Genomic DNA, 18,211 nt, shown 5'->3' on the forward strand with positions numbered 1-18,211 from the left:
ATTTCCCCTGACACAACATTGACAGCTACTGCTTTGTGAACAGTGCTTAGGGACTAATGACTCTCTTGTCCTTCCACTTGGTTGTAATTATTTTGCCTTTTTGCCAAGTACATACTACACCTCATTGTAGCTTTACATGACTGACATCATTAAGCATATCACAGCAGTTCAGTCGTACAGTGCCGTATGCATCAGTTTGGATGACCAATTCACATTGTCACCTCTATCGCTCGATTTAACTAATGGATCACTTTCAATTTGTTCTAAAACTGGCTTTACAGCTTCTCTTTTATAAGCTATTGTAACTTGGTTCCATCCCATATCATGAATATGGATGATTTATCATAGAGTTGCAAAAAGCATATTCATGATATTATGTTCTCCAACAGACGGCTGCAGAATACCGTCCCAAGCATTATTCAGTCTTAAAACTTTACTTGGATCATAGCACCTTAACCTGGGAGACATTTAGGATTAGCCATTTTCACATAGAATTCCAAGCCTGAGAGATGCTCAAGGTTAAACCCCAGGAGGTTAAAATGTTCATGAAGAAGGATTTAACTGACCCATACTAAATCCCCATAATTTGTGTAACCTTGAGTGCCATATCTCATTGATTCTCAATTATAATTAGCTCCACAGTGGTAATATTTTCTCCTATCATTGATGTTGAATGCTGACTAGAACTTGGATCATCTTCAAGGTGCATCCTGCAAGGATAGAATTCTGCTGCCCATTTCTTGATTGTGACATATGAAGAGAACTACTGCTGGCAGAATTCATTTCCAAAGGTTTGTTGGTCGTTAGCATTATAAGTTCAATGTAGCACAATAACTTGATTTTTGCGATGATTTGCATCCATGTCGACTTGATTTTGGAACAGAAAAAACAAACTACAAACTATAAATGCTAGAAAAGTGTAATCCAGAGAGACAGTAGAGAGGAGAAAGAGCTTAAGACTAGTTTGCTTATTAAGCAGTGATCAGGATGCAAGAGTGAGGACATGTTGCTTAGCATATGCAAGTAGGAGTTTCACTCTACTCAGTACACGTGACAGTAATAACCCAGTAAACCTAGTTTAGTACACAAGAGCTAATCCGTGGCAACTTTCTAGATGAGAACTGTAGAATATGCCTTTCTGATTCAGGCTCAAAAGTTTCTGATCACTGTTTGTTTATATTAACGCGTGCAACATGCAAATGTTGGAGGGTGCTGTTTAATCATCAACATACAAGTGTAATCTGGAGTTTCAGGAAACATAATGCACAGCTCACTCTCAAAAGAGGAATGTGGGTAGATTCTTATGTGTTGAATGACTAGTTACTTCATGTTTATGGAAAGTTTGCTGCATCACTATTTGCTCTCAATTTCTAAGGCAGGTGTCACCAAACCTTTTTGTTGGTGGGCTGAATTGTCAAAAATGACTCGTATAGCGGCAGTCTAGGTGAGACTACGAATCCAGATAATCGATCACACACGTTAGTCACAGCAGATATTAACTTTAAACTTTTTGACCCAAGATATGGTTTAATTATAATACATTTTTTAAATTAAAGCTATTAAAGAGTAATTATCAAATGCTAATAAGAAAGCAATTTTAAAAGACAGTGATTTCACTATGTTCTAGTCACAAACTTGAAACTACTTGTTCCTGCTCAAACTGTCTAAGAATTTGGTCTTCATGACAATTAATTCCTTACAAAGATTTGTATCTTTTAGTTCACTTCTATAGTTGCTTTTCATTTTTGAAAAGACCAGCTCACAACTGTATACTGATGCCATGTGCCCAGATCCTGAAAGCAAGATTCAAATTCAAATTCATGACAAAGGATAGCAACCTGAGCTGCATAAGACCTCACTTAACAATGATACTTAAAATTAGGAAAATGAATGGGTTTTGCTTCTTGCACTTGACTTAGATTATTGTAAAGTCTGAAGCATAGAGAAACCATAAATTATCAGTGCTGGACCAACATTGAAATGAGCTCACCTGAAAAGCTGTTAAATATCTTCCTCTTCTGACTTGGTGATGAATTGTCAGAAAAACGCACAGCTTGCCTGATGACATGGTCTTGGTGATGCTGTTAGTAAGTGCATTTTACTTGTTGTCTTACCAAACATATGGATTTAAAGTATAGGAATATTCTATTTTGGTCAATCTGCTACCAAAGAACTGCTCTCCATCTAATTTGCTTCTTTCTCTGTTCTGATTGGGGCAAAGACCTGGAGGTGCACCCGAAGCTCCGCCTTCAAGAAAGCCACTGCCAATCAGATCAGCCACTGATAAAGTCTGCCATGCACAAACTCAAATGCAAGCAAGCAGCTAAACCATACATACTGCAACTCTGTGGACTCGGACTAATCGTATGATGGAAGCTTGGTTTAGTTGATTATTTTTAAATTGCACCACATGGCAGCTTATTACACATTCACCAGCCAACTGTAGTATCGTCTTATTAAGGGCCGGAATCTATATATATAATTCACTAAGTCCATGGCAAGCAAGACGCACGCAAGACCGAGCCCCGCCCACCAACAATTCACTAAGCAGCCGACCATAGCACACGCACTACAGAGCCAACAATTCGCGCGAGAGCGAAAGCATTTGCCAAGAATGTTTTCATTAATCAAGAACGAAAGTTGGAGGTTCGAAGAAGATCACATACCGTCGTAGTTCCGACCGTAAACGATGCCGAGTGGCGATCCGGCGGCGTTATTCCCATGACCCGCTGGGCAGCCATTACTCCCACTGGCATGCCTCCGCATAAAGCTAAACTTAAAATTGGTTCAGTCGTCATGCTTCTCAGAAACCTCATACCAGCAAGAAGTCTCTGTGATGGCACTAGACGGACTGTTACCAGCATTCACCACAATGTACTGGAGTGTAAAACTATCGCCGCTCCTACCTCACAAACTGTCCTTATTCCCGGGATATCCCTGACCCCATCAGATTCAAATTTGCCTTTTACTTTTACACGCAGACAATTTCCTGTTAGATTGGCCTTTGCAATGACAATTAATAGATAGATAGATAGATAGTAAGGCACTGGGCCAAACTTTCAAAAAGATATGCCTGTATCTGCCAAAACCAGTTTTCAGTCATGGACAATTGTATGTTGCTCTCTCCAGAGTTCCATCTTTTCATTCATTTACAGCACACAGGCGCACGCGCAACAGAGGGACACACACACACAGGCGCACGCGCAACAGAGGGACACACACACACACACAGGCGCGCGTGAGAGAGAGAGAGACACACACACACACAAAAGTGCGCGTGAGAGAGAGAGAGAATCCCTGACCCCATCAGATTCAAATTTGCCTTTTACTTTTACACGCAGACAATTTCCTATTAGATTGGCCTTTGCAATGACAATTAATAAGGCACAGGGACACACTTTCAAAACGATATGCCTATATCTGCCAAACCCAGTTTTCAGTCAACTGTGTCTTTCAGGAAGTGTTCACCCATCAATACATAATTATGTGGCGTATGCTACGCCGCGGGTTGGCTAGTATTGGATATTTCTGTAAGAAGCCATTGGGCGGATCATGCCCATGTTACACACAGGATGTCGACTGCAGGCCGTGGTTTGCCGAAACTTGCTTGAAGTCATAGTTTGCTATTCTAAAGAAAATGGTGTTTTGAATATCCTAGCTTAGTATGCCACTCTTTTGCTTTGGATTGATATAAGACAAATTAAGTGGGTGCATTCTGGCTCTGGAGCATTTGCACTACCAGGTATGTACAAAGAGGTCGTCCCAGCCATGACATGGAAACTGGCAGAAACTGAGGACAACAAATTTAAAAACAAACATACGTAAACAGATTTGTACATTCTCAAAGCTGCTTAATTCAATTTAGGGTCACACTCGAAACAATTTTCATGTTTATTGACAATGAAACCAAAAAAAAATTGTTCACAAATTTATTCAACTGGAAGCCAGTCAGTTAAATAAATAAAAACAGACACAACAAAATCAAAGAAATAAAATATTCTGTACATGCCAAAGGAAAAATAAAGCCCTGCAGAATAAACTGCAAATTTTTAGAAATAACTAAAAGACAGGTCTTAAGCTAAGATTAAGCACCAAGGAGTCGGCAACTAGCAAAGGAAATATTCTAGAGAGATTCATACTCTGACAAAACCCTACAAAAACAAAAATGAACAAGTATTGCAACACTAAATAAATTCACAGCAAGCAGGATAGTCTTTCACTCTAATATTCTTTCAGCTAAATTATTTATACAGGCTTTACAGACTAAGAGAATAGCATTCTGTCTTTCAGTTATTTCTTCTGATAAAGTGACTTCAGTAGCCAAAGCTTACACAAGGGCTGATTCTTAAACACAAGTGCCACCTACAGTCTCTGTAATTTAGTCTCTTTCTTTCATATTAAGGGTTTTTTTAGGAGTTCAGTTACTATAAATTCTGGGGCAGGAGACTCTGCTAGAAGTGCATCGGGGAGCAATAATCAAAAATGTACACTCCTATTAAAAACAAATGGATGATTCTCTTGGTCCAAAGCAGTAGATGCACATAAAAATTGTGGAACAGTCCCTGCTGGAGATCTGAAACTGTCAAACAGACTGAAGTTTTGGGAGTGATGATACTGCCCTCTTGTGGACAGTTCTGCTTGCAAGTTACGAATTCTCATAGTTTCTTTTACTTTCAGGTCTGATTTTGTGACAAGATTCATACAACTGTACACCACATGTAGGCAGGATTCACAGCTAAAGGAGACAAATTTGTTGTGAGGAAAACCAAAGCACAGTATATCTGCTGTCAAAACAAGAACTGTTCTCCAAAGGTGCTGTCAACACTAAAGATGTAAACTTGACCACCATGAAATAAATTAAGGAAAACATGAAAAATGGTGTCATGGAAAAGGTACAAACAGCAGCATCTCTCAACTTGGAAATGATACCAGGGTGTTCACATAAACCCCATATAATTACTTTTGTTTAAATATAAAAATCATCATATTTATATAAATTTACAGAAGACGTACACATTTGCTGTAAAAGAAATACCTACAACATTACATAAACTCTACTGTTATGGTACAAGAAAAATGGCAGAACTGTAACTACTTGACAGCTCTGTAAAACTTATAACACCTCCTGCTGGTGCTTTATTACGCCACCTTGGCTGTTCGCTGTTCCACATTAAAGTTGTTCATCTCGCCGCCCACTTTGTGCTCTCTTTGAGCATTGCCTAGTACTGGAGGGAGTCATGCCTTCAGTTTTTATTAGGTGATCTTGACTGGGGAGTCAAAGGGGACTCGAGGCTCCATCATCACACAAATGGTAAAAGGACTCGGACTGTAATGCTGAAGTCAAATTGGAAAAAAACAAAAGAGAGAAGCTTCATCAGGTATTACAGTATTATCATTATCATTTACTTTTTATAGTAGTAGCATATTACAAGAAGTTAAATATACTTTAAACAGTTTGTTAAATATGAGGTAACTGATGTGTTAAGGAATTAAAAAATACCTTTTTTTTTTAGTAGGGCATCAAAAACAGAGGAACTGATTCAATAATTTCAAAGTGCAGAGCAGCAAAGAGCTGCATCTGGTCACAAGTTTGGAGAGTGACCTATACATAGTAACCTATAAATCACCCATTATTACAGAATCACTCTGAATGACTACAGAAAATATTTTATATATTATGTATTCTACAAAACCTTTTTAAAAATAATAGTTTAATAGGCTTTGGGAAACAGACACCGGTAAGGTGATAGCATCGTTGCACAACTCATGCTTTTAATCTAAGGATTTTTTTCATAGTATTGTGTCACCATGCATGAGACGTCATTATGCCCTCCAGATATACCTCCCTGCATTTTTACAGCATATGAGAAATTCTTAAATAATGTGAATGGATAGGAATAGAATATCCTACATGTTTGAAAATACAGTAACACCTTGGTTAACTAATCCTCTGAGAACAAATCTCCTTTTACAACGAAGGTGGCATAGAATGGGCTGTAGTGCATGAGCAGGTTCAAGTGCCTGTCTGCTAAAGGTCCGTGGCAGTCACAACCCCCCTACATAGAAAAATCATTGACGCAAAGTTATTATAGGAATGGGGAGGAAGGAAGGAAGGAACTCTTTATTATCATTGTACCAGTACAATGTAGTGAGAAGTTAAGTAAAATGACAACTTTTATTGGCTAGCTAGAAAGATTTAGAACTAGACGTTTTCGAAGCAAGTCGTGTCCCTTCTTCAGGCAAGAGTAACAGTTCTATGAGTTCTTAAAATTTAAAATTCTGATGGCCCAAGGATACAAACTATCTGAAAATCGTTTTGTTTTACTTTTAATGCTCTTGTACCGCCTGCTGGAACACAGTGGTGTGAACAGTGAGTGGCCAGGATGGGAAGGCCACTTATTTTCTTGGATCTGCAAGGGCATTGGGCACTGGAGATAGCTTCCAGGGAGGGCAGAGAGCAGCCAGTGATTTTCCCTGCTGTGAATATTACCCTCTGCAGAGCTTTCCTGTTTGCTACTGTACAGCCAGCATACCATGTTGAAATAGTATGCTAGGGCACTCTTGATGGTTGAGTGGTAGAAGGTGAACTAGCATCCACCTGAATGATGTGACGGTAGCCATTTTTGTGCCAGTACACTCACCACACATGAGCTTTTTGATGGTGAAGGGATGATAGAGATAGCCAGTTAGTGATGGGGATGATTAGGGGGCCATGGAAGTGAATTTAGCTTGGACATCAAGATACACCCTGCTCTTTATTGCAAACAGTACCTCAATGCAGGCTTACTAGAGCATTATACAGTCTAAACAGAATGTGTACTGGTTTATTCTAAACAGTTTTTATAATATACATTGTAATATTTATTTGCTTTGTAAATTGATTTTACAATTTTTTTGGAGAATGATAATGCTGCATCAAACCAAACTCTGATCAAAACTCTTCACATTTCACAGATTGCTTCCTTTATGTCAACATCACCCACATTAAGACACTGGAGCAGCAGGTTCTGCCTCCTACAAACCTATGTCAGTTATTATTTAGAACATTGTTTTCAAACAAGAAGGTTTCTGATTCATTCCTGATTATAATTTACATAATAATACAGAGAATAGCAATAAGACGTATTGTTCCGTAATTACTGGGAGGTATAGTTTGTCCTTTCAAGTGGGCTGGTTTTGCAACTTTTCAGCCATTAGTTATTTTAGCCATCTTAAGTGATTGCTGATTATTCTTGTTTGATTAATAAATGTCATTTTGCTTTCTTCAGGTCTGTTGGTAAAATTCCATCAGCCCTGTAGGGTTTTCATTTTTGACTCCTCTATTTTAAGATCTAAAATAAAAATCATTTTCATTTCCATTTACTCGTTTTTTAAATGCTTAGGTTAATGGTTTATTTAGTTCACTTGCTATTTTACATTTTGTCATTTTTCAGTTTCCAAGGTCTATTTTATATGAATCCCACAAGAAAAAAACTTGTTTTTCATCTTGCACTGCAAGTTTTTCTTTCAGAGTGGCCTGATATGACCAGCTTACTATGTTGTGACCACAACACTCAAAAAGGAAATGTGATTGCAAGTGAATGGAAATGAATCTTACCAATGGCTAAGAAAGTAAACACTTGTTTACTTATCAGTCTAATATCCATGAATTATAATTTGATATTAGCAATTTACCCCTGATACTTGATGAACTGCAGCCCAGTTTTGCATTGACTTGGTCTAGAGGCTGGTAATGGTTTTAACATCCAACACTTTGTTCTTTTAGACATTTTGCTAATAACATGCCATGCTTCCTTTTTTGCTCCTTTGACTAACCCCCCTACAGTTTAGAATTTCAAGAATCAAGGATCTGCTATGTCTCCATACTTTCTCCAGGATCTCTTACGTTTCTGTAGCTACACTAAGTGTGTACTCCTTGGCGGTGAGACATGATTTTGCCATCTTCACATGTGAAGCCTGATTCTCTAGGCAGGGATACTCAACTCTGGTCCTGGAGGTCTGCAGTGGGTGCAGACTTTGATTCCAACTAGCTTTGTAATTAGAAGCCAGGCCAAGCAGATAACAAAACTTGGTATTTAATTATATTATTTGTTAGTGCTCTCATTCTTCCTGGAAAAACCTTTAATATATTATAGATTTTTCATTTTCTGAGAACATTATCAATATGTTTAATGGTCCAGATAGAGATCGGTATACCTCTTTGTCCATCCCTTCCCTCTTATTTATTTCAAAACATTGTATTAACAGACTGCGGTGGGTTGGCACCCTGCCCGGGATTGGTTCCTGCCTTGTGCCCTGTGTTGGCTGGGATTGGCTACAGCAGACCCCCGTGACCCTGTGTTCGGATTCAGCGGGTTGGAAAATTAACATATTAACAGAGATACTCCATGATGCACACACAGGTTTAAATGGAAGCACGTTAGCTGGAGAGCTGGTGGATCCTTTGTCATTTGTACCTCATTATCAATTGATGGCTGGTTAAGAAAACTGTCAACAATTAAAACCTTAATGCAGCTGTTTAAACTTAAATATACAATTAAGGGTCCTGAATCGTAACAAACACGCTACTTAAAACTAAGCCCAAAAACATACTGCTTTAGTAGGAAATAAGCTGGTTCTAATTAAAAATTTGGCTAAAACAAAAATCTGCTCTTTCAAGTTTTTCAAAATTATTTCTTCTAAATCCATACTCATGCACAGATAGTTTATACTTACAATAATCAGAGGCATCTTTCCTTTCTGTGATACATCAGCAGGAATATGTCCGCACTGTGGAACTGTCTAGCCTCTGCAATGCTGATGAGGCCACTGTAACATAGAAAGACCCCCATTAATGCCATGACAGTTGCAAGCAGCTTACAATAAAGTAAGCTGAGAGACACTGAGTGTGACATGGATAGGCCAACTTGGCACATTACATGATGGAAATGGACAGCACAAATATGAATTTAGTATTGTTGATGAACACATTTTACTTTGCATTATTTACTTTTAACATGCTTACCAAAAAGTAATTGAGCACATTTTTCCAACCTTGGAAATAACATTTATAAAGGTATTAGTCCAGCCATATAGTTATTAATGAAGGGAATTTAACAGGAATGGAAAGGAACAGAGACATGGAATGATGTCCATAAACTACCAGAGCACAGGGGTTAAAGACAGTTGTTCCATTAAAGAGTGACATTTATTTGTGGCAGGTCTGAACCAGTCTGTGAAACTGGGGATGAAAAAGGAGTTGGAGGGGTGAAAATCAGGGACATTCCTCACACACTTGTTTAATACATTGTATCAGAGCAAAACGATTCTCTGAAAACAGTGACATTTTTATACAGGATAAAATGGGAAACAGTTTGGAGAGACAGAATATGAAGAGTATTTGTTAAAAACAAAGGGTTGTATCACACTGGTGAAACAGTGGACCACCAAAGTGGCACCATCACTGCTTATGAATACCTGACCTTGAGACCAGTCCATCATCATATCAGGAGGACTGTCATCCAACACTTCAAAGAGAACTAAAAGGCAGCATCAAGACAGAAATAATGAAATTTTTGTCAGTGGAGTTTCCAGGTTTCACAATAATGGACTGACATTTTTTTTTATGGAATACAGGGTCACACATGTACCAAGCAATGGATTCCAAGTGATCAGTACATTATTACAATCTTGAGGAAACGCCAGAAAAACACTAAAATGGTAGGGTATATTGTTTAAATTTTTTTTGGAGTAAAGCGAGGAAAACTATAAAATGTACATTTGGATTAATCCCAAACATCATTAAACAGGGATATTACAAATAAATGAAACACTTACAAGTCTACATTCACCTTAAGATAACATAATATGCTTTGGGACACTTAATTCATGATCACTGGGGGCTGGAGCCTTTCCTCGCAGCACTTGACTGAAGGCAGACAACAGCTACGGACCAGGGTGCCCCCCTCAATGGCAAGTTCCACACACACACATACTCACAATCACGTAGAGCTAGCTGATGATTACCGAATGACCTAACCTAAAGTGATTTTAGCAGTGATGCTCAAGTAAAATGGACATTCCCTTAAACCTGTTAGTAGATATAATCCAATGTGTTTTTAAGAATGAGACGAGAACTGTATCCATCAAACATTATCTTGTAGCATAATTAAGTCAGAAATGTGTTGAAAAATACAGTAGGATAGGCAAAAAACGGTTCTATTCAATAAGGGCACGCACAAAAAGGCGACCTTCAAAAGGGCGACCTCAATTGGGCGCGGAGAATAAAAGCGCACATAAATAAAAGTGATCTTCAAAAGGGCGACCTCAATTGAGTGCCGAATAAAGGCGCGCGTAAATACAGGCGAGCTTCAAAAGAACGACCTCAATTGAGCGCCGAATAAATGCGCGCGCAAATAAAGGAGCGCTTCAAAAGGATGACCTTCGGAGCGAATTAAATTAATTGTCCTTGATTATGCTAATAGACCGCATCTCGAATATCTACGTGGCATTGCACATAATCTACAGCTTCAAGTGTAACTTGCTTTCACCTTTTTATACATTCAGTCATTGCCTTAATCTAATTTTCTGTAATTTTGAAAACAACGAAATATGTTCAGTCATTGCCTTAATCGAATTTTCTGTAATTTTGAAAACAACGAAATATAGAGAGCTTTAGAAATAGTTCGTTAGAAGTAGTTCGTTAGAAGTTCATGCATTAATTAATTGGATGTTTTAATATTCTTGCTTTCACCTTTTTATACGTTCAATCATTGCCTTTATCTAATACATTTTCTGTAATTTTGTTGCGTTTGCCTTTATTCGCTGCGCCCAATTGACGTCACCCTTTTGAAGCTCGCCTTTATTTGCGCGCGCCTTTATTCGGCGCCCAATTGAGGTCGCCCTTTTGAAGGTCGCCTTTATGTGCGCGCCCTTATTGACGGATACCGCAAAAAACAACAACAAAAATTGTTAAAACTTCCCAAGAGGAACTTGGGACTGTAAACAAAAACAAGACATATAAATGTATTCTAGTTAACATATACATATAAAAAAGTCTTGAAACAATTGCACACCAAACATACTCTAAACCCTACAATCACATTCACTGTGTATTTTATTCTTTTCTTTCTGCCCCCAACGTATATATAAAATAAATTCAGACAGTATTAGCTGGGCCCTTGAGTCTTATCAATTTACACAAAAAGTGAGTGTAGCAAAGCCTGCCAAGTAATCTGTTGTTTTCTTGGGGCTGCAATGGCTAGTGAAGTGGAGATGCATCCAAATCTCAAATGTCTGAACGGTCCATTCACTTTTTTAAAGGAGATCACATTGAGTAGAAGAAGCCCACCATGATATATGGCAGCCAAAATGACAAGGAGTAACCAAGCTAATGAGTGACAGATTTAGTATGCTTCTGAATTTTTTTCTGTTAGTCCTGACTTTTCTTTTATCTTTCCCAGTGATTGTGTAATTGAGTGGTCTGTTTTTAAAGCATGTACCATGAATGGGAACATGAACTCTGAGCTTAAAAAACAGAGTCTGCGCTAGTGAATAATGAGGACATCAAAAGAACACCAATAAAGGTAGATCCTTTCAGTCCTGCTATGAAAGAACTACATTCTGCCCCAAAAGAAAGAAAAGGGTAGCTGCAACTAAGGTAAAAAGATCGACATCCAGACACACAATTGGTTAAGTAGCACTCAAGAGTTTTCTTTCTTTATAATGGGAACAGAAGGAAAAGACATATTTGCCAGTAGTAGGAAGAAGAATCCCAGACTACTTCTCTGACGTGTACCACCCTGAGGAAGACGTCCTGTTTTAGAATAGTGCATGTATGCCTTAAAAGTATCTGTTAGAATGCTCTGTTTCCTCACAATAACAACAGAAATTATAGTACAGAAAATAACAATTTTGAGAAGACCAGACCTTTTAACTCAACAAAGTTTGCTAATCCTATTCACCTAATTTGTCCAAAATTGGCATCAAGTCAAGTTTTGAAGGTACCTTGTTTAATGTGCCTGTAGTTCTTATACGGGCCTCACTAGGTGTAACCTATCTTGACTTGAACTGTATGCATCAAGCTATATAACAGAATGTTCTAATACATTTCTTAATTGCTGCTATACACTGTCTGGATTATATCACAATACAGTGATCCCTCGCTATATCGCGCTTCGCCTTTCGCGGCTTCACTCCATCGCGGATTTTATATGTAAGTATATTTAAATATATATCGCGGATTTTTCGCTGCTTCGCGGGTTTCTGTGGACAATGGGTCTTTTAATTTCTGGCACATGCTTCCTCAGTTGGTTTGCCCAGTTGATTTCATACAAGGGACGCTATTGGCAGATGGCTGAGAAGCTACCCAACTTACTTTCTCTCTCTCTCTCTCTCTTGCGCTGACGTAGGGGGGTGTGAGCAGGGGGACTGTGTGCAGCTGCTTCCTGAAGGACATGCTGCACAGTGCTTCGCATACTTAAAAGCTCAAAGGGCACGTATTGATTTTTGACTTTGTTTTTCTGTGGCTCTCTCTCTGTCTCTTCCTGCTCCTGACAGAGGGGGTGTGAGCTGCCGCCTTCAACAGCTTTGTACCGGTGGTGCTTCGCATACTTAAAAGCCAAAAAGCCCTATTGATTTTTTTTTGACTGCTTGCTTTGCACTCCTTTGAAAAGGAAGATATGTTTGCATTCTTTTAATTGTGAGACAGAACTGTCATCTCTGTCTTGTCATGGAGCACAGTTTAAACTTTTGAAAAAGAGACAAATGTTTGTTTGCAGTGTTTGAATAACGTTCCTGTCTCTCTACAACCTCCTGTGTTTCTGCGCAAATCTGTGACCCAAGCATGACATTCTAAAAATAACCATATAAACATATGGTTTCTACTTCGCGGATTTTCCTATTTCGCGGGTGGCTCTGGAACGCAACCCCCGCGATGGAGGAGGGATTACTGTACTTTTACAAAGACAGATTAAATTGAACAACGCAGTATTAAGAGCTAACTCACTCCAAATGTTGTACGGGCACTAAAATGGGTTACTTTTTAATTTTATGACGACAAAACATAAGAGAATGAAAGCACTAAGTGCTGTGAAAGCATCTACAGATATTTGTTAATTGTCTTACTTATTTGGAATATTTAACAGAATAATTACACACACCTGTAGCTAAAAGATTCTCAAACAGATCCACATGCAGAAAACTGAAACCAAGCTGTGAGGTCAAATTTCATCACTTTTAGACTGAGATGGCAAATGTATTTAACTCAGTCTCTAACTGAAACAAACACTACTAGAGATCACTAGACACAGAAAACTGTGTATTTCAAGCTGTTGAGTCGAGGAATCGGCTAGTAGATTAGTTCCAAAATCCATATGGCAGAATGGTCTCCTTTCTTTGGTTGTCTTTCTAATCGTGTCTAAATTTGAAGAAAAAAAACAACTTTCTATTAAAGCCTTAATGTGTCCAATCTTGGAGACCATGTCTTTTGACATTCTGCCCCAAGTTCTTTATCACTCTCAATACTTTTTAAAGCATTGCTGTAGTGAAAGTGGTGTGCATCTTCTTACAGAAATGAATGAATAAAGGAATTTTACAAGGTGCGGCTTAAAAAATATGCATTTTATTTTACACAAAGAAAAACATAAATTTCTGTTCAAAATTAAATGTTTAATTAATTTGTAATAACCCCGTATATCCAAATGAATGCAGGTTTAACATTCCCCGCCATCATGATAAAAACATAAAAATGGATTACAGACTTTTTCCCTATTTTCTCTAGATATGATGGCCATTGCACATAAATCATATCAGTGAATGTCTGGACCAACAACTGGAAAAAGTTGAGCAAGAACACATACAATATTAATGAGGTAAATTATATCTGGAGGTGTAGTATCAAATAGTTTGAATGAGGTGTACAATGATTAAGAAATAAAATGTACTTTAGTTACCTTCATTAGACATTTTGCGTGACTGCCCTGAAGTGGTTGTCAATCTAAATCCTGCTGGCAGAGTCTCTGATGAGCCTGGCATCATACTGATTCCATGGACTTCACGTGGGGGAAACTGCCTCCTCCAAGAAGGTCCTCGACGAAAGTTTTTATCATCACTCTATGGGTAATTAAATGATTATTTACTTTAAGGAGCAACAAACATCTGTACACAATATGTTCTGCTTTTTGTCTTTCAAAAGTTAAGGCAATATATATACTTTATGAATATTTTCCAATACCCTGCTACTAGCAAAACAGAAAATTGTATGTTACTAATGAAATTGTTACCTCACCCAGTGTTTACTGCTACAAGTAAAAGATTAATCTGTTTTTATGGACAAATGTGTTTTGCCACATACCATATGCAGTGGTAAAGAAAGACGAAAGTGTGACGTATTCTCTCGCTATACACAGTCTCTTCAGGAACATCTCTTGATTGGCTCATAGAAATATAGAGGAAAGTTACCTGACTGCAGCTTTTGAAGGATTCCAACAGTTAAAGCCAGGACTCCCTTTCAGTCAGGGTTACCAGATATGCAATTTTCACAGCAAATTGGGAAATGTTTAAAAGTGTTGTGCAGGCAAAAATGTTGGTGGTATGTGGTTGTTTGAGCTATTTTTAAAGATATGTGTAGCCATCCAAACGAACATCAATAGCAGAGAAACTCCAAGAGGGACAAACTACCACCACTCCTGCAACATGAAAATCAGCAAAACGTTCTGGTGGAAAAACATCAACAGCAGCAAAACTAATCTACAACCCAAACACTACCCCCCGGGCGTCAACAGTTTCATTCATTAGGTGGGTTTTCAGCTGTTATTTAACTGGAAATATTTCCAGGACTTGGCACTTCTGCTTTCAGGATGCAGAATGATCAGTGGGAGTAAAACATAGTTTACTTCTTCATGTACCCATTCCTTATCATGGTGGGATATTTGCTAGTTTTCTATAATTGCTGTTACTCTTGTAATGGCTACTCTCCTGAATTTGCAGCACCTTACAGTAATCCAGAATTACTTCTATTATGCTTTACTTTCCAAATGTATTTTTCAAAGCTTTGACAGTAAGTTATCCATTAAGCTTCCACTTGTCAATGCATTTTGGCAAATTCTTGCAAATCTATGAAATACTAAACCAACTTTTGTCAGTATGTTTGATGACGACTTCCCATTTACAGACAAGATTACCAACAACAATGACTGCTTTACAGAGAAGAGATCTGCCTTCTGACTCAGTCATGCCAGAACAACAGTTTCTTCCCTTAATGTCACCAAAACCAAGTAGCTGGTTACAGACTTTGGGAAGAATAATGAAGACCACACTCCCCTCTACAGTGGCAGAGATTGTCCGTGGAGAAGGTCAGCAACTATATATATCTGGGAGCCACAATCAATAGTGACCTTAAGTGGGAGCAAAACACCTTGGCTATTGACAAGAAGGCTTACCAACATTTGTACTCTTTTAGAGATGTTGAGGGAAAGCCCAGATATCTTGCATTAATGCTCTCCACCATCAACAGTTGCACAGTAAAGTCTGTTCTCACTGGCTATATAACACCTACTCAGCTAATGGGAGCAAACACTAAAGAGGGAAGTGAAGTTGTCTCATAATAATATCTAGCTTACTTCTGTCTTGGACATTTAGAAAACATGCACCCTTAGAAAGTCAAACAGTATTATTAAAGACCTCAGTAATGCAGCATATTTCTCCTCGAGGATTGTTGTTATCCACGTGTATCATGCTGATAACTGTTTCAGAGTGCCCACTGTGTTTCTTGCATCCATTGTATGAGTAGTATTTTATTTAATTTAGGGTGTTGTATCCATTGACTGTTGTTAGTACTGTACAGTACTGTGACTAGTCTGTAGGAGAAATGCAAGTAAGATATCACTGTACTCTGAACATATGCATATGTCATAATTTTGAACTTGAACCTGGACATTATGAAGCGAAGGAATTGTTTGGAAATGGTTAGATTCAATGTGAGCAACAAATTAAGATACCAGAATAACTTACTTCATCTAGCCTTCTCTCAGTTCCTAAAGCTAAAAGATTGTTGTATTCCCTTTCAAGGATTTGCCGTGCCTGGGGAAAAAGAACCAAAAAGAAATTAATTAATTAATTAATTAATTAATTAATTAGATAGATAGATAGATAGATAGATAGATAGATAGATAGATAGATAGATAGATAGATAGATAGATAGATAGATAGATAGATAGATAGATAGGAACTATTGGTAGATAGATCTTTAAGATGTGAGTGTAAACCTGGAGAACCACAGATATGGGAGACTGGAGAATATGCATGAAGGTGCACCACTGTATTAGCGTGAGTTTAAAATGAATATGTGGGGTCATATGAATAGCATTCCATGTATGTAAAATGTACATTACTAACAAAAATATCACTCTGCAAATGAAGTCACATTTTTTTTAACTTTCCCTTAATGTATTTTAGGCATGTACTTACTGTATATAGGCAAAAAATAGTACAATGATGAAAACGGTGACATATGTGCATGATTTAGACATCCCTAAACATGTATTGGCCACTTAAACCTTGATGACGGTCTGCCTGTATCTGTGTGATAACAAGCAAGTCTTTGGACACTGTAATTTAAAAACCAATCACTTAATCTGAATGAAACTTGGCACCATTACCCACAGTGTTATATACTTTTTATTTACAGTGGATTCATAAAATATTGAAACCTTGTCACTTTTTTTCACATTTTGCCATGATGCAGCTTTGTGCTAATATAATTTAAATTTATTATTCCCATCCACCAAACAACTCTTAATAACCCAGAATGAAAAAATGAAAACAGGATTTTAGACTTATTTTGTTAAATTGGAAGAATCCTAACTCTCCTCTGAAAAGTCGGTGGGAAACCGATGTTTTATATTATTTGAAATTGGAAAAAATCAAATTCTCAGTTAGAGGATCTGTATAGAACTTTTTTAAAACCTGGCAGGATCTAATCAATATTATTTTAGAATAAGAGAAATAACTATTACTGCATTTAATTCCCTTCTCCATTTTTTATTTACCTATATATTTATTTCTTCCTTTCGTTTATTGTTGCCTTATTAAAAAGTCCTAAGCAATTCTCCTTTGGCTAAGCTCTCCTTCTCAGGGGTGGGGTTTGATTTGTCTTCAATTTTGTTTTGTTATAAATTGATCTATTTGTATGGAATGATTACAATAAAATTAATAAATAAATAAAAAAAATTTCAAATTAAAAAAAAAAAATATCACACTGATATTCAGACCCTCATTCACTCAAGTGTATCCCATTCTATTGATCATTGTTGAGATTTTTCTGCACCTCATTTGGAGTTCACCAGTGGTCAATTCAATTGATTGCACGTGATTACGAAAGTCAGACACCTGTCTATAGATGGTCCCACAGGTCCCACAGCTGACAAAGTGTATTAGAGTAATAACCAAGCCATGAAGTCGAAGGAATCGCCTGCAGAGCTTAGAGACAAGATTGTGTCAAGGCACAGAGCTGGGGAAAGCTGCAAACAAAAAAAAATTCCTTCAACATTGAAAGTTCCCAAAAACACAGTTGCCTTATAATTATTAAATGGAAGACATTTAGAACAACCATGACTCTTTCCAGACATGGCAACCCAGCCAAACTGAGCAATCATGGGAGAGGGGCCATAGTAAGAGAGCTGACCAAGAACTTGATGGTCACTATGGCTAAGCTCCACAACCTGTGTGGAGATGGGAGAAACTTCTAGGTGGACAGCCATCACTGCAACACTCCACCTATCTGGGTTTACAGTATATCAGAGTGGTCTGACAAAGCCAGATAGAAGTAAGCTTTCATGCGGCTTTTACTGAAGAGAATGTCAGTAAAAGCCATATGAAAGCTTATTTGATGTTTTGCAAATGGCACATAAAGGACTCTCTGATTATTAGAACAAGTAGAACTGTAGAACACATTAGATGAGAACAGGCCATTCAGACCAACAAAGCTCGCCAGTCCTATCCACTTATTTCTTCAAAAAAAAAAATTATAAGAAACAAGATTTTCTGGTCTGATGAAACCAAGATTAGCGTTATTTCTGGAGGAAACCAGGGACCGCTTGTCACCTGAACAATGTAATTCCCAACGGTGAAGAATAGTGGGGCCGTGGGATTGCTTTTCAGTGACAAGTCAGGGATACAAAGATATCCTTAATGAGGTCCTGCTCCGAAGCGCTCAGCACCTTAGGTTGGGCCA

The 18,211-nt window shown here is 37.9% G+C and overlaps 1 protein-coding gene across 7 annotated transcripts in view; it reads right to left on the minus strand.

Annotated features, from left to right (window-relative positions):
• Positions 1–3,875: 3,875 nt before the first annotated feature.
• ppfia2 (PTPRF interacting protein alpha 2) overlaps positions 3,876–18,211 on the minus strand; it is a 960,214-nt gene continuing 945,878 nt past the window's right edge. For 5 of the 7 annotated variants that reach the window (XM_051919721.1, XM_051919713.1, XM_051919703.1 and 2 more), the window contains 5 exons: positions 15,991–16,059; positions 13,932–14,091; positions 9,462–9,518; positions 8,716–8,808; positions 3,876–5,334 (listed from right to left, as the gene is read on the minus strand). In XM_051919721.1, coding sequence (XP_051775681.1) covers positions 8,750–8,808; positions 9,462–9,518; positions 13,932–14,091; positions 15,991–16,059 — 345 coding nt within the window. In that variant the 3' untranslated portion in view covers positions 3,876–5,334; positions 8,716–8,749. The remainder of the gene's footprint in view (positions 5,335–8,715; positions 8,809–9,461; positions 9,519–13,931; positions 14,092–15,990; positions 16,060–18,211) is intronic. The other 2 variants (XM_051919727.1, XM_028817181.2) reach the window with 1 other exon arrangement.

Source organism: Erpetoichthys calabaricus, chromosome 1 (genome assembly GCF_900747795.2).
Source record: "Erpetoichthys calabaricus chromosome 1, fErpCal1.3, whole genome shotgun sequence".
NCBI lineage: Eukaryota > Metazoa > Chordata > Cladistia > Polypteriformes > Polypteridae > Erpetoichthys > Erpetoichthys calabaricus.